At 38.9% G+C, this 27,446-nt stretch overlaps 2 protein-coding genes across 2 annotated transcripts in view; both read right to left on the bottom strand.

Annotated features, from left to right (window-relative positions):
- MRPS6 (mitochondrial ribosomal protein S6) overlaps positions 1–27,446 on the bottom strand; it is a 63,836-nt gene that overhangs the window by 15,411 nt on the left and 20,979 nt on the right. The window lies entirely within an intron of this gene.
- On the bottom strand, positions 23,583–25,739 carry SLC5A3 (solute carrier family 5 member 3). Its single transcript, XM_065876600.1, has one exon. It carries the CDS (start codon positions 25,737–25,739, stop codon positions 23,583–23,585), a length of 2,157 nt encoding a protein of 718 aa, XP_065732672.1.

The following is a 27,446-nucleotide window of genomic DNA, read 5'->3' as shown; positions in this document are numbered from 1 at the left end:
TTGGAAGAAAAGACAATTTATAGGGGTAAACTTGAGAACACACAACTAACGGAATGTGGAAAATGAGGGAGAGGCGTGGCAAAAGAGGGGCACTAAACGTGGTGGCTGGGAGAATGGGGTTATTATTAACAGCTAAAGGGAAATCTGGGGACAAGTGGCTGGGGACACAAAAGATGACTCTGGTTTAGGACATGCTGAGTCTGAGATGCCCACAGTTCCTCCAGGCTGACCTCTCAAGATGTAAACCTTAAGCTCAAAACAACAGGGCAGGCTAGAATTACACATTTAACAGTCATCTGCAGAGAAGGGCTATCTGAAACCCTGGGAGGAGTGAGGGCACTGAGGGAGGGGGTGGGGAGAGAAGAAAAGAGACCAACAACAGAACGGGGTGCGGGGGGAGTGCAAACATTTGGGGGCTGACAAGAGGACTCAAAGTCAGAGAAGCAAACAGCAAAAGGAAAACCAGACCTGCCTTGTCACAGAAACTAAGGGAAGAGGCAGCCTCCAGAATGACAGGATGGAGATAAAGAAAAAAACCACAGCACAGTGACTGCACGGTCACTTAGCAAGATGGGGCTAAAAGCTAGATTGCAAAGGTAGAGGTGACAGAAAGAGAAAGCTCTAGAGCCTGAGGGGCAAACAAATTTGAGTCAACTTTGAGGAGAGAGAAAACACAAGGAAGTTAGCAGTTAAAGGGGAATGAACCAGTCGAAGGATAAAATGTCGGATGTTTTAAACATCATCATCGATGGCCAACATGATTTGCTGCGTAACTGCTACGTGATCAACACAGATCTAGTGTTTTATTGGTACATATTTAATCTTCACCACACACAAAAAAAGGAGCCAAGAAGGTTGATAGATTTGGAAACTGGGCCTCTGAGAGATGTCATGACTTTGAGATTACATGGCAGTTAACAAGTGGAAGAGCCTGATGCAAAGAAAAGGAACACTGACAAAAGTCAAATCGGGGGAGGAGGCCAGAGGACACCCTGGCAAGGAAAAGAGTACTTCTCCTCAGACATAAGTGAAGAAATGCAAGCAGAGAAATCTTCAATGCAGGAGTGAACTTAAGGAAAGGCTACCTTCCAGTGGCTCATTTTGGATCAAATGAGAAGAAAACTGCAGAACAATTTTAAGTGTACACTCTAGTAACTGAAGAAAATCCACTATATACCTGTATATTTTCTTTCTGACAAATACTGCTAAAATGCTGTGAATGCACTAAGTATTAGTTTAAGGTGTAGAAATAAAATTTCTACTTTTATTTCATATTGTAGCCCACTAGGGATTTTTTAAATTCCTACTGAAAATTATGTGTATTTATATATTTAAGCAGCCTCATGATAAACAGAAACTTCCTGAAAACAAAAATAAGGGCCAAAATCTCTTTGCATTAACACTAACTAGGTAAAAAGTCTATGGCAATTTCTCCTTACGATTGTAAACAAATATTTTTATATAGTTCTAAATCAAACAGCCTAAATTCTTCTCACATTTCATTAGTTCACAGACATTTCAGTATTTTGCAGAAACCTCATTACTAACAGCAGGGTAATATTTCATTTCATTAAAAATGCTATTTCTTGACTCGATATTGCATCAATTAACTTATGATAAGTAGATGAACAGTCTATCCAAATAAAGAATGGGTAAGGGAGAACACAAACACACACACACACACACACACACACACACACACAACACACTTTGATTACAGTCTTCTGATTAGCTACCCAAATCATAAATTTTAATTCAGTGTTGCCCGATTAAAAAGGAATATATCTCAATGCCTCTTGTTTAAATTCCAACTGAAGAGTTTACAGTATGAAACATGGAGCATCCTCTTCTGAAGTAAGAGCTTGTATAATAAGATTTGCTTCTGTCCAAAAAAGGGGAAAGGCCACCTAACAAGAATGTAACTTGGGAAAATATCAAAACACATTTTAACTTCGGCATGTCAAGGTCAAATTGCAGACTGTTTGAATGGCCACATTCATTTCACTGTAATTCAAATGACCCAAAAGTTAAAAAGATGAAGGAGGGGTTAAAAGACTTCCTGTTTATTAAGGGAGCTGCTCAACTAGTCCCATATACCTACCTCATCACTCTTAAGTCACGGGTCAGCAATCCAGGGCCTGTGGGCCAAATCTAGCTCACTACCTCCTTTCGCAAATAAAGTTCTACTGGAACACAGCCAGCTCATGCATTTACATAGTGTCCATGGCTGCTTTCATGCTAAAAGCAGACTTGAAATTACAGCAGAGACTATATGACCCTCAAAGTCTAAACTAGTTACTATCTGGCCAACCTCTGCTCTACGGTGTAATGGACTGAGGGAAGCTGGCAAGGCCTCAATCCACTCACCCTAAAATGTACCACAGATAATACCATGAGCCTGGGCCACTGAGCTACAGACAGTGAGTTCCCCATGGGATGGGTCCGCAGGCAGAAACACAGGGCGCCAATCTAATAAGGAACATCAGCCTGACTGTTCAAATCACCACAGGATTCAGAAGGGATTCTACAAAATCACCATTCCACCCACCAAGCTCCTAATCTAATCAATCCAGGCTTTCAACTTCCCTCATTGGTGAAACTTCTTAGTCTATTAAAATAAAAATTTTAGGCTTCCAAAAGAAAAAAAAAAAGCTCTGCTCAACACAGCACAATGTTCAATTTGTAAAAACATATGGTCTACAGGAAGCACACGATCTTGCTGGCGTAATTCTCATTTACAAGGTCTCTGAACCCTTTAATTCCAACTATTCTAAGAGAGGTTGTGCGCATGTGCTCCTTACGGGCTTCTCTCACCCCATCTGAAAGCAGCTCCTTAAGACTTTCCTCCAACCCACCATATGTCAATGAAACACAATTCTGTTACAGCACAGATTGGAGAGCCAAAAACGTTCACTTGGACAAAAAAAGTATGGAAAAGAAACAGTGAATGAAATGTGAACGGGAACTAGGAAACCTGGACTCCAGTCGCAGCTCCTTCACTAATGCTATGCCACTCTTTAAATTATTACATTTAATAATAGATTATTAAAATGTATCCATTTTAAAGTTGTGCCTCAGTTTCCTCATGTGCTAAATTAGTGGTTCTCAACAAATTTTCTGTCTCTATAAGCCTCTCACAAACAACATTTATGTCACAATTCTCAAAATATCCTGGGGGCACAAAGTTTTTAAAAAGTCTCTCTTTTCTTCTGATATCCTCATCACCCCAGAGTGCCCCACCCACCTCAGGGACTTTTTATGTCATTCTCATTTACTTCTACACAGCAATTTATGAATATCCTTTCATCACAGGAATGTAAGCTTCAGGAGAGCAAGCACTTTTGTCTATCTTGTACACAACTGTACTCCCCAAATCTACAAGAGTCCGGAGCGGGCGCTAGAAATGGTGGTTGAATAAATTAGCGTTATCAAATGTACCTCCCCAAGAGGGTCTCTTGCTTACTTACTCTCATTTTCCCCCCTGAGGGACTGGAAGTTTCCTCGTTTCTCTAATACAATTTGAAGCCACTTTTCATATACAACATACCTCACTATCAGGGTAGTGACCATAATACTGAAGCAACATTACAGTACTAGCGTTTTTCTGTTTATTTCATGTAGTGCCAAAACGCTGTTAATACCAATACTACGGTTTAAAAGAATCCAGAATTCATCTGATAGAAGTGAAACTAAATATTTCATGTATTTCAGAAATATAAAGTACTAACATACATAAGCATAAAGGTTAAACCTGGATTGTTCTAATTATCTGTGATAAGATATAATACTATCCAAAGAATTTACACTAAACAATACTTAAAGAAAGAAAGTTCATCCTAGACAAAATTAAAACCAAATTTTGATATTATTATTATTAATTACTGGACCTACTGGTGTTCAGGCTACAAAAGAAGGCTTTGGGAAAACCCAACAGCTAACTTCAAATATTTTCAGGGCTACTATGTAAAAGATAGGTATGTTTTATTTGGATTGGACACTGAGAAACTGGAATCAAAAGGTAAAAATTACAGAGAAACAGAGCATTGATGTATAAACAAGAACACATTTCTGAAAATTACAGCTATATGAGAGTGAAATAGGCTGCCTTGTAAAGAACTGACCTTCCCATCACTCGAAATGCAAAGATATGGGAAGACCGTCATTTCAATCTTTGCACCAGGTGGGAAGTTAGACTTTTCGACTTCTAAAGGCCCTGCTGAGATTAAATTCCAATACTATTCTGGCACCACTCATCATTCTGAAGGACATTCTGAAGTGCAACCGCCTTTTTACAAACACTACAATTGCATGGTGGTGAGGAATACACTACTAGTAAAGTTTGGTGGTGGTGCCTAGATTTATGTGAAGGCACCAGCTGTTTTACCCACTATTGCTTTTGCAGTGACCCCCTGAAAAGGTCTCTGGGAAGTCCAAGGCTCCTCAGATCACATTTTGCAAACTGCAGTTCTAGGGATTCTAATGGGCAAAGTTTCTATAAAAAAGAATAAAGAGCAAGGAGATGAGGAAAATAAAAGGAAGGACATCTCTACTTGCCCCTCAAATAAAATCCCCATTCAGTAAGGTTATTTATAAGCTAAGAATTCATGGGACTATCATAAACACCATCGGTCAACGACCAGTGTTTAATCTAATTAAACTTATTTTCATCCCAGAAGAGAAGCTTTTCAACAAAATTATCTTGTAAATTAGACTCTCTGGCAAAGACGGTTTTGAACCAGTGGCCCTAGGGTGCACCCAGCTATCACGACAACACCCTCACGGCCCACCAGGAAATGAAAACCACATAGAATCCACAACATTTAATGGCGTGAAGCATCTACCTACCCCTCACCCTTCTCACTCTACAAAGAGTAGTGCAACTCCCAGGAGCAAGCAGGATTTAGGGAAGATGGAGCCAGGTCAGAAAACTGTCAAAACCTGTGAAAATGTAAATGTAAAAGCCTTTCCCAACCGACCCTGCATCTTAACTCCAAGGTTAATCTCCTTAAGAAAATTTCCTTGAAATTTACATTTCCAAATAGAGAGAATGTACCTGGAAATTCCGCATTGAGAGTCTCACAGCAATTTGAAAAAGAAAATCTGTGAGCACAGCTTTCAACAGAAGAACCAGCTTCCAGGGAAAGCTCTGCCACTAGCAGACCTCAGTTGGAAGCAGAGAATGGACACCACCTACCTCAAAATGTGTGAGGTGCCAGCCCTAACATCTACAGAGCCCAACTTTGGGAATGATTCCATGGGAATTGTTTTATCAAATATTTTTATGACTCAGTAGAACCTCTTTGCCCCACAATTTATTGAATCAAGAGCTGCAGTCCTCCCAGTAATTAAGGATAAAAATTACTAAGCACAGAAGCTATTTTAAAAATTAGAATAAAATTCAGTAAGGGCAAGTCTAGAACACTAAAAAAAGTAAAGATACATAAATACATGCTGGAACATGAGTATACTTACCTATGATGAACTATTATACACTATATAACTTGTAGGTTAAGTGACTAGAAAAGTAACTCAAAGATTTTTTAAAGGTCAACGATAGAAAACACTTGAGATCTTCTAACTGCTCTACTACTTTGCCCATGAATCATTAAACCATTTATTTAAAAATATATAAAATAACTATGAACAAAGACTTAACAGACTTTAAAAAGCGGGGGAGAGGACAGGAGAAGAGACGGGAACCAATACACATCAAGTGTACTGGGAAAGTAACAAATACTCTAATGAGGTGAAAACCTGTTTCTTTTTATAAGCCACTGTTGTGTACTCTGCAAACCGAAAATATCTCAAAATTTTAAAATAATGTTAAATACTGCAAATTCACAGTTCAGACATATCAAGTGGTCATTTAACCGTTAAAGCAATAGAGCCCTAGGAGTTGCTGAAGCACGTACTAAGTGAAAAGCACTCATGAATATGATATTCAGTATACACACTCATATTCATGAGAAACAAGTATGTGGGGGCATCTAGAACTCTCCATTGCAGAACAATTTAAAAATAATCTTAATGGCATAAATCAGCTGTAAAAGAGAAGGTGTATACATCCACATCTGGAAATGGAGTGAGTACAAACTGGATGACTTCTTATAAATATATCACACTCTGTGGGTATCAGAAATATAGGTTGAACCTTACGAAACTGCCATTTGGAAGGATCAAGAACAGTCCAAATACTGACCATTTCTTAAGGCTCAACCTAATAGCTATCCACAAACATTCCTCTCAAAGTGCCTCCCTCAAGACAGGTATTTCCAAGTTGCTCACTGTGAAATCCACCTCCAAAAGGATGGCCACGGGGATATGAAACACAAAGTCCCTGCCCTTTAGAAGTCTGTGATGTAGATATGCAGACACACGTAAGTAACTAATAAAGGGAGGGTGAAACACTTCTGACTGGTGGTTTGGAGATGGCAGGCCTCAGCCAGACTCTAAAGGCTGAAGAACACCTCTTCAAGAGGTAGAAGGAGCGTTAGTTAGGGTCCTCTCAGAGCAGGTCTGGATTAAGAAGGTTCTGATGGAATTTATATTTGGGGTAGAATCAATGTGGACACTGTACTCGGTACAGGTAGAAGTCATTGCTTTTTTCCACTCGCGGCAATATTTTTTTTGCCCAGAACGTTAAGATTTAGTTTCTTCAAACACACTTTTAGTAAAAACGTAAACTTTCTGGAGGGCAATTTGGCAATATATATTAGTTTAAAATATGTATGCCTTCAATGCTACAGCCACTTCTAGGAAATTGCTCTATGAAAACTGTCATACCCACGCACAAGGATTTAGCTATGAAAATACCACAAAATTATTAGGATAGTGAATAAATGGAAATGTAGTTCTTCATTAATAGGAGTCTGGTTCAATAAATTATTTTTACTGATTGAACAAGTACTATGCAGCCATTAAAACAAAAGGAATGCTGATCCTTACATACTGACACGAAAATATTATAATAATAAAATAAAGAAAAAAACCCAGCATGTAGGGTCAGTCCAGTTTTTTCCAAAAGAAAAAAAGTACTAAGATACATATATTTTAAAAGTCTGGATGAATATACAGCTAAATGATACCAGTTTTCCTTAGGTAGTAAGATGAGAGGAGTATTCTGTTCTCTTCTTTCTGCACTTTATTATCTGATTTCTCTCACAATGAGCAATGAAAAGGTGATTTTAAAACTTTTGGGGTGGGGGAGGGAGCGAATTCAGTTTTCTGTTTTAAGAATTTCTTCCCCTGAGTCTATGCCAATTGCTATCTTACTAGATGCCACAGTTTGTGAATTCTGTGTCAAAGCCCTGAAACTATGCCTCAACATTTAGAACTCATGCCATATCCATACTGATTCCATATCCATATACGTTTTAAAAAATATAATAATCAGGGAGGTGTAGATGGATAGCTTTTCAGCGGTTACTGAAAGAGCTTTGTAAGCTATACTTCCAGCATCATGAGCTCTTACACCTGGCTGCTCTGTCTCTTGGGAATCAGAGGAAAAACTGGAATCTCGAAGTCAGGAGCCCAGAGATCTCTGATCTCTGATCCTAGAATCAGAGCAGACCAAAGAGATGTGATGGGAAAAGGCCAACTGTGGCCTTGAAAACACAACAGCCAATGAAAGCAAGATGATGTGAAAAATAAGAGGGGCCTGCCCATTCTACTGCCATGCAGCCAAGACTCAGATTCTTGAGATCTGGGAAATCTGACACCAAAATGTATTCTTTGGATGATATGATGAAAATAAAAAGAACCCAGGGAAGAATGGAAGAAAAAAATCAGAGGAATAAGGGTCCAACGACTGCCAGATTCAGCATAGATTAATGCCGTGCCAACAGCAAAGTGCAAATGAAGTAGAGTCACAGTTCGTAGCATGGCTGAATTTGCAAATATAAAAATAATAGGATGGGGCTTTCCTGGGGGCGCAGTGGTTGAGAGTCCACCTGCCGACGCAGGGGACACAGGTTCGTGCCCCGGTCCAGGAAGATCCCACATGCCATGCCGCGGAACGGCTAGGCCCGTGAGCCGCGGCCGCTGAGCCTGCGCGTCTGGAGCCTGTGCTCCGCAATGGGAGAGGCCACAGCAGTGAGAGGCCCGCGTACCGCAAAAAATAAATAAATAAATAAAAAATAATAGGATGATCGGTAAAGTACCTTCAGCTGCAAGGTAGGCAGAATGTCTTTAAATCACAAACTGGACTTACCTTAAATGCAATGGGCATCCAAGGGACCCCTGCAGCTAGTCCACATAGAGACATAAATACCGGCATTGGTATCAAAAGGCTATAAATGAATAAAGTTAAAGAACTAACACAGAGAGCAAGAAGGAAGTCATGATTACATGAGATCCAACTTCACATGAATTTACTAGTTGTCAATTACTTATGTGCCTAGGTTATCAGTAAACATGAGTAGTTCAACCATAATGCAGTTTTGTTCCTTAATAAACCCACTTCTTTCCAAGGTCTCAACTCAAAGAATGTCATTCAGAGGCCATTTAAGGCCAAAAGTGGCGGCTCATTTGCATATAACCAACCATTCCCTTTGTGATTCGGGTAAGTCAAAGGAAAAGGGCAAAATTACCAAGGCATTCCTCTAGAGCACATTAGAATCGTCTGGGGCGCTTTTAAAATAAGATGCCTATGTCTCATCCTCAGATATTTTGATTCTATTGGTCTATTGGGGATTCAAAAATCTTGGGCACTAGGATTTTTCAAAGCTCCCCAGGTGTGGACAAAGGTGAAAACCACATTCTAGTAGGAAGCTGGCTAGCCTCTCACCACTCCAAAGATGAATGATTCTGGCTGAACTGTAGTTTATAAAGGATTTTCAGCAATGATCTCCTTCAACTCTAATTTAAGGAACATAAATGCTCCACTTTTCTCACAGTAATAATGGAGCCCTCCCTGAATGTGAAATGACAATCACAACAGGTGACTACTTGTGGTTAATACTGCCTGAACAGCTGGGAAAATGCCAAAATTAAGGTACCCATGTTTGCTACTCTGAGAACATTCCAAAATCCACAATCCTTTTACTGGGAGATTTCCATTTCTTTCCTCCTCATTCCCCTCCAGATGCACTTACAGATGAATAAAAGATGGGAAACAAGAAGATTGGCAGGAGTCCTGGTTACTATGGCAGCAAGTAAATGAAATGCCACAGCTCATGAAACTGATAGTGAGAGCAGGCATCAGGTAGACATCATGGAGCTGTACCTGTCTTGTTGATTGCTCTCCTTCATGCACAATTCAGTTCACTGCCTCCGCCTTATATTTCATCCTGTTCAGAGAGTAGAAGGGGGACAGCACTGGAATGACAGGGAGACCAAGGAGGTAAGAATCAGCAAAGGATATTGACAGTAGAGACAAAAGCGTTATGAGAAAAGCCAATTTAGATTCTGTGAATCTTCTAAGCATCAGTGTATGGGTTTAGCAAAAATATCAGTCTGACTGGATTAGGAGAAATTTTTTAAAAATATGCCTCGAAATAATCAGAAACTTGGGCTTTGGCAAGACAGTCAGATTTGCATACCTTGCTGAACAACACACCAAAAGTGTCATCACCAACTAAGCCACTGCAGTGGTGTGTATTACTCAAGTGGTGGGAGGAAGGTACTTACGGGACTACACTGCTCCAAAGAGCAGGGAGGAGAAAGGGCATAAAAGCACAGAGGAACTGAAGGGATCAAAACACCCGTCGAGATTCAGCTACTTCCTAGGAAAAGTGTGCCTTTCCTCCCCTAATCCTATCTTGCAAGTGTAATCATTTAGAAGTACATGTCCTTCCCTAACAAAGCCTCTTCAAGGTTGCTTCCTATTCATCTTTACTAGATGCTGGAGATGCAAAGAACCTGGCACACAGGATGCATTCGATAAATGTTTGATGAATATGTACATCAAAGAATAAATGGAAAGATAGATGAGAGATGGAAGTTACTAACTGTACTTAATTCAACTAGGAAGGAAGAAAGGATTAAACCAAAAAATGAAATAAAATTCAAGGAGAAATAAGATCTTCATTGCAAAAACAAAAACAGCATATATATATATATATAAAACGCATATATATAATGTATATATATATATATATATATAAAGGCAGAGATACATAATAAAGTTAAGCATATCGTGTTAGTCAAAAACAGAGATGTATATGGTCAAGGAACTAGGAACAAACAGGTGGAAGGTGGAAATAAAGACATAGTGGGAGGGAATTCCCTGGTGGCACAGTGGTTAAGAATCCACCTGCCAATGCAGACGACCCGGGTTCGAACCCTGGTCCGGGAAGATCCCACGTGCCACGGAACAACTAAGCCCGTGCATCACAACTACTGAGCCTGCGCTCTAGAGCCTATGAGCCACAGCTGCTGAAGCCCACGCACCCAGAGCCCGTGCTCTTTAAACAAGAGAAGCCATCGCAATGAGAAGCCCACGCACCACAACGAAGAGTAGCCCCCGCTCGAAGCAACTAGAGAAAAGCCCGCGCGCAGCAACGAAGACCCAATGCAGCCAAAAATAAATTAATTTTTAAAAAAGGGCTTCCCTGGTGGCGCAGTGGTTGAGAGTCCGCCTGCCGATGCAGGGGACGCGGGTTCGTGCCACGGTACGGGAAGATCCCACATGCCGTGGAGCGGCTGGGCCCGTGAGCCATGGCCGCTGAGCCTGCGCGTCCGGAGCCTGTGCTCCGCAACGAGAGAGGCCACAACAGTGAGAGGCCCGCGTACCGCAAAAAAACCAAAACCAAAAACAAAAACAAAAAACCATAGTGAGAGACACGTAAAGGTGCCTCCAAACTTCTGAAGATTCTTGGGACTAATAAAACCAATGGACATTCGACTCCTAGAGCGTACCAGAGAATATTAAAACAAAACTCAGCCTCCAAAAACCTATGAAATCTGGTAACTGAGTCAGCAAGCCCTATGTAGAGACAATAATATTTTACAGAGAATCTGCCATAGGGCATGACAATAAAATTTCAAATTAGAATTGGAAGGAGAGTAAAACCCAAAGTAACGATAGCCCTCATTTTGTTGTGTTTATTTCTCCTTCCAGTCTAAAATCAGCAGCATCTACCCTGGAGTACTGCATTCAAACTTAGAGGTCACATATAACTCCTAAGATAAGCAGAATTTTTAAACTCCCACTGTGCTTCTGGTTGACAACATGTTCTTTTAGGATAAGGCAGAAACTGGCAACAGGCTCCGAAATTTTAAGCTTCAAATGCTAAGTGAAGAGTGGATACCAGGATTTCCCAGTAAGTTGGAGTATTCAACATAAGCATGCTTAAGTTATGCTCCCTCCTGAAAACCTACTAGAACTACTGTAAAGGAGTGTTTTCTTTGTTTGTTTTTTTAACGTACAACTCTGCAAGAATGAGGGAGAAAGGAGGGGAAAACAGCAATTCAATTTTAGAAAAAAAGCAGATGGAGAAAAGCAGCAATGGGGAAAACCAAGAGTCAACCATATTTACACTGTAGAATTCCCCAAAAGATCTGGGAATTGGCAACACTGAGTACACCTCGGAAAATAGGGGTGAGTGGGGGACTAAAATAAAGTTGGTTGAAAGTTTATGAAAGTTGGTTGGACCTCTAGATGCATGTTCGGAGGCTGATTCTCTGGAGTGAGTAAAACAGAAAAGTACATGGACTGCAGGACACAGGCACAGCTGTAAGAGGAGATATTATACCAAAAAGGAATTAAGAAAAAAAGGCACACTGCATGCTGAAGACCCCTGTGCTCTTCCTCCCAACTGGCTTCCAGAATGATGGCCCAAGGCCTTTTATCATTCAAAGAACCTTCTGTGGGGAATCTGATCTGTTCTAAAGAGACTGCAGTAGTCATTCAACCAACAGCCAGGCCCTGAAGGCCCAACAATGAGGCCGACAAGCTCCACCCACACACTCAGAGCATTTTTTAGTCCACCCCGTTAAACATAAGCAAACCACCAAAGATCAGAACACATTTGTGAAAAGCCTTTAACATGTGAGACCAACACAAACAAAATAAAAACTGGAAGAAACAATGCAGAAGGAGAAAACTTTAGCATCTTCAAAGATGAGAAAATACAGCATACATGAAAAAAGAACAAGGCTATAAAAAAGAAAGATTTGGGGAACAAAGGATCTCTTAAAAATTAAAAACCTGACAGAAATTTTAAAGAAATTCTTTTTTAACATAAGGGTTGGAAGATAAAGTTTAGATACACCTCTAGAAAGACCAAAAAGACAAAGGTGAAAATTAAAAAACTGTATGAAACCAAGTGGACCAGTCCAGAAGATCCAAGACAAGAACAAAAGTTCCAAAAGAAGAGAAAAATTACCCCCAAACTGAAGGACACGGGGTTGACAAATTGAAAGAGGCCACTGAGGGCTAGTACCAGTGAAAGAAAAGCTTTCTTCAAGGAACATGATCATGAAATTTTAAAACACAGGGATTAGAAGCTAGAAAAGAATGGCCTTATGTTTACACATTTCTGAAGGAAACTACTTCCCAATCCAGAATTCTATATTCAGCCAAACTTTCAGACAAATGAGTAGAATAACAACACTTTTAGACTGCAAAAACTTTAATTCTAAGGCACTGTAAAATTGAAAAAAAATAAGTAAATGTGTCAGTATTATCAGATTTCTTGCTGTTGGAGAAGGGAGATACAAACATAGAAAGGGGAGGCTAAAAAGAAACCTCTGGTGCTGGTTTACAACTGGAGGCATCAGGATATGTGTACGCGAACTTCTTAGTTCTGTACACTGACCATGTTTACCTCTGTAAGAATGAGCACACCCAGACCTTAGTTTCTAAATACCATACCCTACTAAATGCCTGATCCTGAATGGGTCAGGGAAAGTACAAGATGAGCCTGTAACACTTTATTGTGCTGGAAAATAAGGAAGTACTCAAAAAACGATAGAACGTGCCACAGGACACAAACTAGCCTGAAGGGAGACCTGCTAGCTAAATCTGGAAACATCTGAGCAAAATAATGACAGTAATGAATTATAACCCACTAAATAATACATGAGTTCAAACTGATAAATAAATGGGGAAAAGGGGAAACTCTTGATTTCAGTATAGTAAAAAAAAAGTTAGAAAAATCACTGTTTCACACCACCACAGTAATAACTTACTGAGGCAAGAATTATCAATGGGGCTTCCCTGGTGGCACAGTGGTTAAGAATCCTCCTGCCAATGCAGGGGACACAGGTTCAAGCCCTGGTCTGGGAAGATCCCACATGCCACAGAGCAACTAAGCCCATGTGCCACAACTACTGAGCCTGTGCTCTAGAGCCCGCGAGCCACAACTACTGAAGCCCATGCGCCTAGAGCCCGTGCTCCACAACGAGAGAAGCCACCGCAATGAGAAGCCTGAACACCTCAACGAAGAGTAGCCCCCGCTCACCACAACTAAAGAAAGCCCGCGCACAGCAACAAAGACCCAACACAGCCAAAAATAAATAATTTAAAAAAAAAAAAAAGAATTATCAATGGATGCCAAAACTAGGGATTCAAGTTTGATGAGGAATAAGTTATTTACATAAACTCTAATTATCTCCCCACAATTTACTTACTACCAAAGGGGAAAACATTAACTAGACAGTGGAGAGACCTGGTAGGTACCACCCCAATCAAGTATCAAAGTTAATGTCAATAATAATGAGACAACACAACACATGCCTCTCAGTGTGAGGCTCTGAGGACATATTATTGTTTACGTTGTAGTCCTGCCAAAAATATAGTGTGAATCAAATCATGAGGAAACAACCCTAAATAGGGGCGGCATTCACAAAATGACTGGCCTCTACACTTCAAAAATATCAATACCACAAAAGACAAAAAGAACAGCTGAGGAACTATTTCAGACTAAAGGAGATAGACATAAGAGCTAAATGCAATGAACTGGTTTCCAAACTTAAAAAAAAAAGTTGCTATAAAAGAACATTATTGAAACAGCAACATTTGAATAAAGACTTTAGATTAAAATATCGTACCAGTTACTTTCCAGATTTTGATTATATTGTGATTATCCTTAAGAAATATATCCCTAAGTACTTAGAAGGTAAAGGGGAATGATGTCTGTGACTTATGTTTTCAAACCGTTCAGGAAAGTGTCTGATGAGAGAATGACAAAGCAACTGTGGCAGAATGTTAACCTCTGTGAATCTGGATGAAAATGATTCCTGGGTTCTTCAACCTATTCTTGCACCTTTCCTATAATTTGGAATTATCTCAAAATTAGAAATGAAAAAACCAAGAATATTTTTATTTATTCAATGTTTTATATACAACTCAATTCTCAGTCAGTATTTGCAAGTCCATGTTTTCCAAGGTAAAGAATGGCAATAATTGGTGGGGGAAACCCACTGGAACTCTTCATGAGCCAAGAGAAAAGGAACTGAGATACAACCTTTTGAGGGTAGACATGCGTTCATACTGAAAATACTTAAGTCACAGAAGTGTAAATTTTTCATTTTATTCAAAGTTGGTACAGAAGTGCTAACATTTCCATAAAATAATTACTATACTTCAGTTACAGGACAAAATACCACAGAAAGGAATATACTTTGCAAGAAATGTAGTTCATCTTAAGTTTCCAAATACTTTTAAAGGCTAATGCAGCAGCTGGCAAAATAACACATAGTACACAAAGAACAGTGTATTTTACAGAGTCAGTAATGAAAACTGACAGCTCTTTAGCAGATTTGCTTCATTTTTTTCATTTTTAAACAGTTAACACTTTTAAAAACACATTAAACCAAGATCATACATGTCTACAATTTAAAAAATAAGATTGTATACAATAGGTTAGAATAAGTCAAGTTAGAATTGTCATGTATGGTTAACAATCCTAAATCTACAATTTTAATTGTATTCCTTTCAATATGGAAGTAACCTGGTTTATATCAAATTCTACTTTCTGCTTGCAACTAAAACATTGTACAGTGAGATGGACCTGATCAGTCAAGCCTTAAAAAAAAAAAAAATGCTGTGGACAATGAAGGTACCCTGGAAATCAGTTTACAATTCAAAAAACTCACCAATAACCCAACAACTTCATTTAAAATCACATTTGGTCTACAATGCATAACTGACAAAACAATCCATGTATACAATACACAACCCCAGTGCACAGACTGGTCTCTCACAGAACATTTGAACAAAGCTTAGGAGGCAGGACACTGGGAAAAACATTTTTCAATGTAGACGTCTTTTAAAAATGCATTAATACTTACATATCAAAATTACTAGATAAAAGCAGCAGTACTCTGCTGACATTTGGCTTAAAAATAAAGGAATGAATGAAGCAATTTCACAGGATATTAGAAAAGGAATTGGTTTTCTTCTTGAAGAAGACTACTAACTTTTGCACAGCAACTATTTTTGATATCCACCTTATCAAAAAAAAAAAAAAAAGGAGAAGAAGCACTGAGAAGCATAACATAGTTCATATGTGATTGCCAACATAGGTCCAGGCAACAGAAAATGGGATGTCCAAGCAAAGAATGGGTAAATCCTCGCTTTATTTTGGAACTCTGTTGGCAATCTATAAACTGAAGCATTATTGGTGGGGGAAAGCAGGGCAACAGATTCCATACCATCATCTGACACTAATGTAATATGTCATTATTTAAAAAATAAAGCTTTTGCATTTTAACAACCCCACAGAAAAGTCCATGAGCAAAAGACCTGTTGATCTGTTTGCCACTCAAAAGTTAGAGATCTCACAGTGAAATTAGAAAATTCTATTTATACATATTTACACCGCTAGGACTACTTTCACCTAGACTAATTAAAGCAATTTTCCATGGAATTACAGATGAAAGATATTCTGCCAAAGGAATCTTCAAAAGCATCCTTTAAGTTCTTAAAAACTATTTTAAATTTAAAAACAAAATTTAAAGGTACAGAACACATTCTACACAGGACTAACAGGTTATTACTGCTTTGCCTTATCACATATTGCTAAGCCAAAGATGTTCCTCAAACCTCTCCTTTCTCCTGCATTTCTGGTACTCCTCTCCAGTAACCCCACTGAAGCCTGAGGTTTTACATTCTTAAAAAATGCTGCAGGTCCACAACCTGGCGACTTTTGGCTAGAGGGCGTAAGTCTCTCCCTCAAAGTGCTCAGGTTAATTCTTCTGAAACATGTTCCATTAGTCTATACCAGCTTTAATCTTCATTCCATATATTATTAAAGATGATTATCCCTAAGAAGATAAACATACAAAATAGAGGAGAGTGGGAACAAAGCTAGCCACTTCTCTCCATCCTGAGAGTCCTTCCATCTTTTGACATACAGGCAAAATCCAAGACACAAATGTATTTATTCATTGTTTACAAACAGGGACTATTCAGGTGTAGAAAGTGAGGAGTAAAATAAGGATAATGTCGAGTTCAAGAAAACACATTATTTTCTTCTTTTGCATGCATATTCACAGATTTCATCTAATCTAGTCTTGAAGCGGGTAATGAGACAGGCAAAAGAATCCTTTAGACTCTTACAACCATTGTGAAAAGCAAAGCACTTCATTTGGCAGATCTGTCTCAGTTAGTTTGATGCTCGTAACACTTGGATCAAATTCTGCTCTATTAAAACGAAGTGCAGTGAAGCATATGAAAAAATAACTTCATTAAGTTTAGATTAAATTTACGCAAAGATTAAAGATTAGTATTTGCCCTATTAAAATGTGAGATTTCTCCATGTTTTCAAGGTACTACTGACGGGAGGTAAAATTTTCTAAAGATTTATGATTAAAAAAAAACAATCCAATGGCTCTACAGCTTAAAGCAGAAGTTTGTCAAAATGTTCCACCCACCAAAAGCCTAGAAGTCTGTCCCTGTTTCTCAAGTTCCAGATTGTAGGAAAGAGCCCACAGACCCCATTTTAGCTAGTAACCCCCCAATACAATTGCAGCATTCTTGACATTGGTATTCTCTCCTCCACCAAAGCAGTACAAACGTACTCAGATTAGAACACTGAATCCCTTATGATTCAGGACCCCTATCTTAGGTACCTCACTGTCTAGGGTTTTCAGTACTGCGGTCCCCATCCTGACAACTCGAGACAAACCCATGGTGGGCTTTTTATGCCTAGCACTTGTGGGACAATGAGAATACTGTTAGTCTTGTGCTTTCTACATGTGGAGTTACAAATATGAGGGAACATGGTTTTGTGCTTTCTATGGACACTTACTTTCAGCTTTTTCCTCATCATGGAATGTGAAACGGTTGTCACATATATGTTCTCAGATATGCCTATCCAACCTACACTGGAAAATGATAAAGTTAAAATATACTCACAGACTAAGTAACCTTAAATTTTTAATTAAGGATATAAAAGAAACAAATACAGATGAATAAATAACATTTAAGCTGCAACACAAACCAGACTTACCTGGTTCCTTGAACTTAAACAGAGGCTGCATATAAAGTATGTAAATATAAATGTATTTTCTTCACTAGCTATAACAATATTTAAAAAGAGGAACTGTAACAAATAAGAGTTATCTATCAAGAAAGGGAAAGGTGTGAACTAGCAGATTCAGTATTGGCAGCCAGAAGGCACTAATCAAAACATAAATTTCAGAAGATGATTATATTATGGAATATACCCTACAGAATGGCCTTTGCCAGTTGGGGGTTTCAATAATATAGATAGCAATGAGCTTAATTTCAGTTTCCAACTAGTGTAACAAAAAAGTGGGTTATTAAGGAACATTCCACTTATAGAGGTATAGGCTACACTGATATATTGGAAAATTATCCAGAGTAGTTTGTCCAGAGGCAGTAAAAAAAGTAAACACTCCTTTATCCAGCAGCACTAGGGTACAAGGTGAATTTCCAATATAAGTCTCCAACAAAGGTGTGGTTATCTACTGTCAACTTGTGCTGTTGCCGAAATCACTGGAAAATGTATTTCCCTCAATGACAGAGTTCACTTACTGTAAACTGTCTTGAACTGGGGTGGGGGGCTCCATTATCCTGGGCAACAGTTATAATACAGGGCTTCTCTGAGGAGAGCAAAGCACTGCTCCTACACTAACAAGAATCTGAGACCACCGTGCTTTGTCTTGACTTACTTAGTCTAGCATCCCTCTCTGCAAACACACTATGTATCCAGGTAACCAAACCAAACTTTTAAAAGTCATTACCTAAATTAAGGTTATTGGTTTAAGTCAAGTCTCAGATTATGGTTCTCCCCGAAAAAGTAAAGTGCATGAGATGAGTAATGATACAGATACATCAAACCTTTTCTGTTTACTTCTGAGTAAAAGACTATATGCCAATGGTTAAGCCTGTTGGTTATCAGATAAATGGGGTGCTTAACCCAAAACAATAAGCTAAATCCTATCTTTTATAAAGGATTTGAGATGGAAACAAACATAAATTATATCAATTCTCTTAACATTCCTTTAAAGGTGAATCAGTAGTTTAAAGCCTTATTCCCAGCACTGGAGAGAAGTTTAAATAAAAACATTTATATGACAACGTGAATAATGGTGTGGGACCCAGTGCTGGCAAAGCCCATCAATTATTTTGAACCCTAGCTAAATTCTGTTCTGGAGTCAAAGTAGTTGAGTATCTATCTACTCTTCCAACAGAGGTGAGAGTTTGACAAAAAGCATACCAAATTAAGAGAAGTTAGCTTAATGGAGGAAAAGGGGTTTGCAGCCCTGAGTTAAGTCAACCAAGAAAACCAAATGTAGTGATCAAAAGATTACTTCTTTTGTAATCCAGCTTCATACCTAACTAGTACAAAAGGGTTTCTCTATATGCCAACTGACTAGTTCCAACTTTTTACCTTTAATTACTGCAAGAACAAGGCTTTTCGGCATCAAAACAAACTCCATTCCTCTCTACATTGTGACACCATCATTTCAAAGGGACTGGTGTGAATTTAACTATTCTTGCCTCCTAATTTTTGAAAAATGAGTTTCGAGAATAAAATACTGATGAATTATTAAGGGCTTTTATTATTAGTGAACACAAAGTCTAAGAAAACAATTCTTGAGAACAGTTTAAGCTAATAGAAATTTAGTATATTTAAACACAACTATATTTAGTGAATCACTATTTGGATCCAGACCTTCAAATATGGGGCAAAGCAGCACTTCTGCACACCATGACAATAAGCCTGAAACAAAGTGAATTAAGCTGACAAAAGATCAAAATAGGAATCTGTTAAGTGTTGAAAGAATAGGTGAATAATTAAAGCAATGTGAGGGAAGACAAAGGGGGAAAACAGTCTCTCTGAATGGTAGGTAGGCATACACACAAACAGGAATATATCCCATTTGTAAAGTCTGCTCAGGCTAATGTCAACATTAAAATGACTTAATTTAACGCCTGGCTAATGATAAATCTTATGAATACTGAAACCTAAAAGCATTTTTTTCTACTAAAGTATCATTATGAAATATCAGTCATTTTAACCTCAAGTATGTTAATAAACTCATACTTTACAATATTTAACATCAAACCAGGGTTTAACAAGCTTGATCTTATTCACTGTACCCTAATCTATATGCGGAGGGGTTTAAACTAGCTGATAGCAAAGATACCTCAAGTTCTAGAGTTCAATGAATATGATTCTACATCTAACACATTTTAAGCTAATTTTGTCTTCTGTTAAGTCTGCATCACCCAGGTACTTCTCAGCATCTCACTTAATAGTGTTTCTGACTTCTTAAGAAAATTTTGTCCTGGCAAGTCTCCATACTCACGTAATTTAACAACAATGGTCTTTATACATCTCTCAACCCAAACTCAGGAAATGCTGAGGTGTCACTACTAGATACCCATGTGGTCATTTTCAGCCATCATACCTCAGATGAAAATGACATATGGGAGTAAAGTATAAGAAAAGCAAGTAAGCTGAATACTGCCAAGTGGGAACATTGATGGGTCTAAGCTTTTAATAGCTAATAATATAGCAGCTCTATAGGGTGGTAAAGAATGAGAATAACCCATAAGCTACACTAAATGATGTCTAGAGAGGGGAAGATCCACACACCCAATATAGGGAAGACAGCAATGGACTGAGAAATGTAGAGACTTAAAGGTTCTAATCACCCTGGACAAGACTTTCAAGCCCCCACTTAGCCTCAGGTTAGAGAACTGAGTAACAACCTTCCCACTCAATTCTTAAAATGTGAAGTTTCATGAAGTGATGGGCCCCCACTAATTACTTGACTTGCCATCCCCAAGAGCTAGGGCTTTGTGACCCAGGCCAGCCTCTTTGCGCAAACAGACAATGGATCCTTTGAGCCAAGTGAAAAAGAAGCCTTGGGAGATCAGATCTGCTGGATCTAGGCCAAAGGACACAGCACCATTGCTACTGCTTGATGCTTCTCTAACCAAAAGATAAGAGTGATAACCTCACCAGGAAAGAAAGGCTGGGGGAAAAGGCTGGCTCAGCTGTTTCAAAAGCTGCTTACTGTCTTGGGTGGGAGGACAAAATATTCTGAGATGAACAGGGAAATTAGAGGTACCACAAAGGAACCAATAATCATTCTGCATGTCAGGGTAATAAGCTCTTCTCATCAGATCTGGAGACTAAGATTGCCTGAGAGGACAAAAATCTAAGAACTGGAGATACCATTAACAGCAGATAAGACAATATTTTTCTCCACCTTTGAACACCAGTGTCCTCGCTTCATTCTGACTCGTAGCTAACTACTGTAGTCAATTACTCTTAGCCAATTCTGAACCTCAGCTTGAGCCAATATGAAAACATATACATGTTAATGTCTAGGTATCAATGTCATCATTTAGGACCCATTTAGTTAGTGTAAAGTATGACTATTTTGCTAGCTTTAAGACAGACCATGTATCATTCCATGAACAATCATTCTAATGAAATACAGACTGAAGAATGGTCCCCTGAAATGAAGTTGCAATCAGGAATTCACATACTTATTCAAGCACATTATCTATTACTGGGAAGCAATAAGAAGGGCAAGCTTCAGGGACTTCAGTCTAAATAAAATGTTTATACTGGCAAGAATAAACAATCCTAATGGATATGCTAATAATCATTCCTTATTTACAAACATTAGTACTCTAAACTTGACTTACTGCTATATACACATGAATAGACACAAGATGATGTATTTTATGTATCATACTAAGACAACAGCAGAGAGAAGGTAGGGGGATGCTAATATCCCAAACTATTAGGAGTCAACATTAAATAAAGGGGGGAAAAATCCACTTAAATACCACCTATTCATTTATGCTTTTAATAGAAGGGGTAAGAAGGCTGCTCAGCCAATATGTCAATCCTCACTGCTGAGTTCCACAGCAAGGTGTTCAGAGTCAAAGAAAAATTGTAATTCCTACAACTTCATGTCAATTTGAAAAATCTAAGATCCTGTTATTTCCCCAAATATCAAAAGGCTGTCTCAAAGGAAGAACAGTTCCTTTGAAAAAAGAAGAGGACAAACCATGAATCCAGATTTGGACACCTGGTTTTCTGTTCTTCCCAACAAACTTTGTAACCTTGGACATGTCACAGCCTCAGCCTCCACACAAGAAAAGGATGGTCCTTATTTTTATTTGGCCCCCAGCTTATAAACCTTAAGAATGAAATTGAGAACAAAATTCCACAAGGCACTCTAATAAGCTCTCAGAAATCATACTATTTGTACATGAATTATTTTTTTCATCTACAGACTCAGTCCTTCAGAAAGCCCCCTGGAGATGGGAAGACATTATGCTACCTGACAATTTCTAAAATCAACTTTGAACTAATCAAATCCATCATAATGAAACTAGTTTATAAATACAAAAAAATTTAAAGTCATTAGGACTGAGTTTTGATTCAAAATCTACAAAAATATCTAAAAAAGTAATAATTTTCCCCTGAAGAATAAAGGTTAATAAAATCATGCAATTTAAAAAATATCAGAGATTACAGAAAAGTCAAAGTACATACACAATTAGTTTCCTTCATCTGTCATGGAGGAAAAAGGACAGGACACACAAAGAACTACCTAATCTGTAGAGCTCTTCTCAAACGTCTTTTGTACCCTGTCCTCATGAAGGGAATCACCCTGTGAAAAATGGATTCTCTTCCAGGAAGGCTGTAACTGGGTACGAAGCCAGGTCAAGATAGAGGGTCCTACAGTTAACGCAAGTCCTGTAATCTCCTCTACAAGACACACTACGAAACCCGTAGAAGTTCTTGTTCATGGCACCTCTTGAACATGCTATCCATTCTACAGAAAAACTATACTGACAATCCACCAATGGCAAAGCATGCACTCTTGAGTTTTCTGTTACTGATGGTCAGTTTGCATCAAAATATCATCACACTCTAAGTCACTGTTAACTTTTTAAACAAAAATGTAGAGGCTGTGTACACATGGCAAGTCTTTTGAAAAAAAAAGTAAATAGGGGAAAAAAGACTTATCAAGGATACAATATGATCTCAGAATTAAATTTTCACTCTAAAAACTCAACTGCAATATCTCACGATCTAATCAAGTAGGGCAACCCAGCACAAAGGCAGAATTAATTCTTCTTCAAATTTCCGGACATATCTTCCAAATGGATCCACTTGGGAAGGTACCTGGCTAATAAAGAATATTACCAAATGACAAGAACAAAGCTAGAGAATTAATGAAGTATGAAAACATGAAAATTCCAAGTGAATACATGGCAAAAAGTCCAATATTTAGTATTAGACTATCACCTGTTCAGCTTAGTCGATCAAATGCTGCTTAGGGGATGCTAATTTCCAAACTATATAAATGATCTTAATTTGGTCAGTAAATCTGGGGATCATCAGCAATGTTTACTTCATTTTCTCCCCCATAATCATGTACAATATAATCATGACATACAACTTTATAAAGACAGACTTGGTGGTCGTTTGAGTATGGTTCACTTAAACTTCAAAGTAGGAAAAAAAGAAAAAAACAACTGGAACAAACTTTTTCCCAACATTCCATATACTGGTGGTACAAGAATAGCTACAGGAAACATTCTTCTTCCTTTCTTTCAGCATTCAGAATCCATAGGCTCATGCTAACAAAACGAACCTGGCAAATGAACTTGCCCTGAAACAAGCACATGTTAGCGATTTTCAGTACATAATTGATTATACAATGTCTACAAATTCAGTTTTTTAAAATGGAAGTAGGGATTACAGAGAGAGAAAAAACTTTAAAATGAGCAAGTCTTCTACTTCAGGGTAAGAAGGCCTACCAAGATTTGGCAGTGCAGACAGTATATCTTATTCGTGATATCTTAGCATATATTCTGCTCTAAGTGCTCTATGAGAATAATTGGTCTCTCCTTACTTTGGTATGGAAAATTTTAAACCACATTTGCACAATTCAGTCTGTTAAACAAGTTTTACTTCATTTAGATTGAAATTTTACTTTCATCCATCTCTGGGAAAATAAAGTCTTGCAAATAGATGATTTTTTCTGCTAAGTAAAATTTGGCTAAAACCTACAGCGTAAACAATGCCTGAGAGATGCAACAGTTACATAAGTGTTTTGTTTTTTGTTTTTTTGTTTTTTTCAAAGACCAGTATTTTCTTAAGTTAGTGTCTCATCATATCCTTAAAAGTTCATAAGGAGAAATAAACAAACATGAAAATTCCAAGTGAACACACAGCAAAAAGTCCAATATTTAGTATTAGTTTTACTTGTGGAGTTTCTTCCAACATTTGTAAACAAACAGCCTCCTCCTCCATCAGGTCTCTGAGACTCCTCTTGCTGAGGCTCTTACTTTTAAAGCCACAGAACCAATCTATGAACTTCCAGTACCGGCCTCCATCCTCTGTTTCCTTCTTTCTCTCTTTCTCACCCATGAGAGCTGCTTGCCCATTGGAATAAGCATCTACAGGTGTTTCTGCCTCTGAATGACCTAAAGAAGCCACTGGGTTGCCCTCCTCTCTGCAGGTCACCAACAGATTAACATCTTCAGGCTGCAGGCCCTTAATGCTATCTTCAGATTTCCCATTGGGAATGACGTGGTTGATGGCCTCACTATTCTCACTGCATCTCAGGATGCTCTTCTCTTGCATTTTGTACGGTTCTTCTTTTGGGGAGCAGCTCTCCTTTACCACCAGGCTCTTCTTAGACCAAAAGGTGGTGGTACGAGTCTGTTCCTTCGTAGGAGGTGGCGTGAGAAGGCTAACAATTACAGTAATGAGTCCTGTGACCCAAAACAACGCTGTGGCCACGTACATGTAATGGATGTCTTTGATGAAGCCTGGCCTGTTATCAGGTTGGTCACATTCTGGGGCACGGTAGGCAAAGGCCAGTGTCAAACGGACTGCTCCAAGAACAAAGCCAGCCATTCCACCATAGAAAGCCCCTTGTTCATTGCAGCGCTTCCAGAAAATTGCCAGAAGGAATAGGGCTGCAACTGGGGGCGTCAGGTAATCTGCTACCTCCTGAATGTAAAGGTACATCTGGCCTCCTTGCATCTCCACGATGATGGGCACCCACGCAATGCTGATCACTACCATAAAAGCCACAAATATCCTCCCCACAATCATTAGCTCCCGGGAGCTTGCGCTCTTGCGGATGAGTTTGTACACATCGAGGGTGAATATGGTACTGGCACTGTTAAAGATAGAGTCCAAGTCACTCATCAGAGCTGCAATCATCACTGCCATCATTAAGCCCCGGAGGCCCACAGGAACCAGCTTCATCACCAGGCGTGGGTACGCAATATTAGAGCACCCAGCTCTGCTTCCACACACTTGCATGCAGTGCTCTGGGTTGATGCAAGCTATATCATCAGCAAACAGTATCCTGGAAATCATTCCTGGGACAACTATGATAAACATTGGCAGAAGCTTCAAGAAGCCAGCCATCAGAGTAGAGCCTTTGGCATGAGCAATGTTTTTAGCCGCTAGGACCCTCTGCACGATGACTTGGTCAGCACACCAGTACCACACCGAAGCTGGGGTCTGCCCAAGAATGAATCCAGGCCAAGGAACATCTTCATCTGTTGGATTCCGCAACATTTTCAGTGCATCTTTCTTAGGGTGGACATTACAAGAATTTGTGTTGGAAAGGTTGTATGTCAACAAGATGGAAGTGACATTGGGTGAGGCCAACATGTACCTTCTCTTAACTTCCTCAAACCCGCCAATCTCCATCATGCTAATAATCATAAGTGTGAGTGCCCCAACGATCATGAGCAGAGCCTGTAGAGTGTCTGTGTAGATCACTGCAACAAGGCCTCCGGTGACAGTCAGCAAAGCAGTCATGCCAATGAGGAGGATGACAGACACATAAAGGTTCCAACCCAAAGACTCCTGGATAAAGAGGGCACCCGAATACAGATCCACTGAGAGCTTGGTGAAGATATAGAGAATCAGAGACAACGCTGCAAAATAGACCTGAATCCTATGGCCACCAAATCGCTTGGACAAGTATTCAGGCATGGTGTATACCCCTGACCGGATGTAAATCGGGATGAAAACCCATCCCAGAAGTTGCAAAAGCAGTAAGGCATTGAATTCCCATGCGCCCACTGCAAATCCACTTGCAGCTCCAGATCCTGCCAGCCCAATGAAGTGCTCACTCCCAATATTGCTCACAAACAGAGAGGCACCAATTGCTACCCAGGTCATAGAGCGCCCCGCCAGGAAGTATCCACTTACAGTGCTTCTATTAGATTTCCACATGGCAAAAAAACCAATGCCCATGACCAGGATAAAATACAGGGCCACTATGGCAATGTCTGCTGTCTCCAGTACAGCCCTCATTTTGGTAACTTTGTGAATAAAAGTGTCCAATGACAGAAGTGTCCAACTTTTTATTTACTCATTAGTAACCCCAGCCAAGTCTGTAAACCGTACGTGAACTGGACTACACAGAGCAACACAGCAGGTCAAAGTCTTTGTCCTTTGGTTTGCTGTCTTGATGGTGGCGGTTGTGATAAACTTTGAAGGAGACAGTTTAAATTTTCCTCCGCTTCTTAATTGGGATTGAGAACTTAGCTCGTACTCTTAATCCACTCTCCACAAGACCATCAGCATTTACTCAGGTGCTGGAGGAGAAATTCTGAGTTGCAGCTAAGTCTAGTGAAGCCTACTGTACCAACCCTGCAAGGCAGCAAAGACAAAAGACAAAGATTGAATTAGAGGAGGGGCTCACCAAGCGATGAGGAAACTTTCAGTCTAGCAAAACGGCGCAACAAGACATTATAAAAAGAAAAAAACTTTTAAAATATATGTACTTTAGTTCCACAGGAAAGAGCGATCCATACTATCACATCTGATACTTAAAGTCGGGGAGAATATTTATCATTTTGAAGTAAGAACAAAAATTAATTGACCTCCTAACTAAGTGGCTTAACTTCTCTGGCAACTAAGAAATGCCCACCATGACACTGCCCTTTCTTGTCTTAGTGTGGTAGTCTCAGATTGGAAAGGCACCAAGGTCTTAAAGCACCTTGGGGGCGGGGGGATGACACTAATTATTCATAATAAATGAGGACACCAAAATGAATCTTCAAATACTGTGAATCCTAAGAGTAATGTATTTTATAGCCAGTTAGGGTCCTGGACAGAACAGGTATTTACTAAGTATTATCATCTACCCCCAAACACAATACCAAGTACTGCTTAGTCTGTGCAGACTACTGTTACAAAATTTTCCTAAATTCCTACTACAAATGTACACCTGTGCTAGTCATCATACATTAACCTAGAAATTGTGACATGACTCCTGCCCTAAGGGGAAACAAAATGTTCCACACAAAAAAACTAGGAACATACAACTTATAAACAACCCTAAAATTTTACTCTGCTAGCTAGAAGGAAGACATTGAAAAAAAGATTTTTTTAATGTTACAGAAAGTCATTTCCTTCCCTTCCATTTCATCAGGCATTATTTCCAAGAGAACCTCTGAGATGATAAAGGCACTGACTCAAGGTTTGATTTTGCTGAATAATTTTTCCTTTTAATGCTTTCTTGTTGAAGGGTATACAGAGCAAGGAGAGGAGGAAGAAATAGAAAATTTTTCTGGAAGACTGAAAAATAACGTCATTATTATTATTATTATATCTTCCAAACCTAAACAAAACAGACATCTATAAACCATTAGATAATAAATTATCTTCAATAAGTCAATCAGATCTTTTCAGTCCTGGATTAAGAAAATCATTGAAAAACAGACATTTAAATTTACCTAAAATTGAGTTTATGAATATGACGGGTTTTCTCCTGGAAAAAGAGACAAATTCTGAATCTTCAAAGTTATTATAATTGGAGCTGAAAGATCAATATGAAAAACATTTTGTTATTCAACCTAATGCCTTCCACATGTTAACTCCTAAAGTGATTTCTCCTTTTGAGATAAGGCAACCTCAGAGTGTAATGTTTTTTTATGCTTGACAAAGCAGATGCTTTTTGATGAATCTAGATACTTTCCTTTAAAAATCATTAAGTCCTATAAATGATACTAAAAG

This window comes from Phocoena phocoena, chromosome 4 (genome assembly GCF_963924675.1).
Source record: "Phocoena phocoena chromosome 4, mPhoPho1.1, whole genome shotgun sequence".
In the NCBI taxonomy this organism is placed as follows: Eukaryota; Metazoa; Chordata; class Mammalia; order Artiodactyla; family Phocoenidae; genus Phocoena; species Phocoena phocoena.
The sequence above is the reverse complement of the archived record's forward strand: the minus strand, read 5'-3'. Positions and strand labels throughout refer to the sequence as shown.

Coding starts and splice junctions, on each gene's coding strand:
- SLC5A3 (XM_065876600.1), bottom strand. CDS start 25,739: ATGAGGGCTGTACTGGAGACAGCAGACATTGCCATAGTGGCCCTGTAT.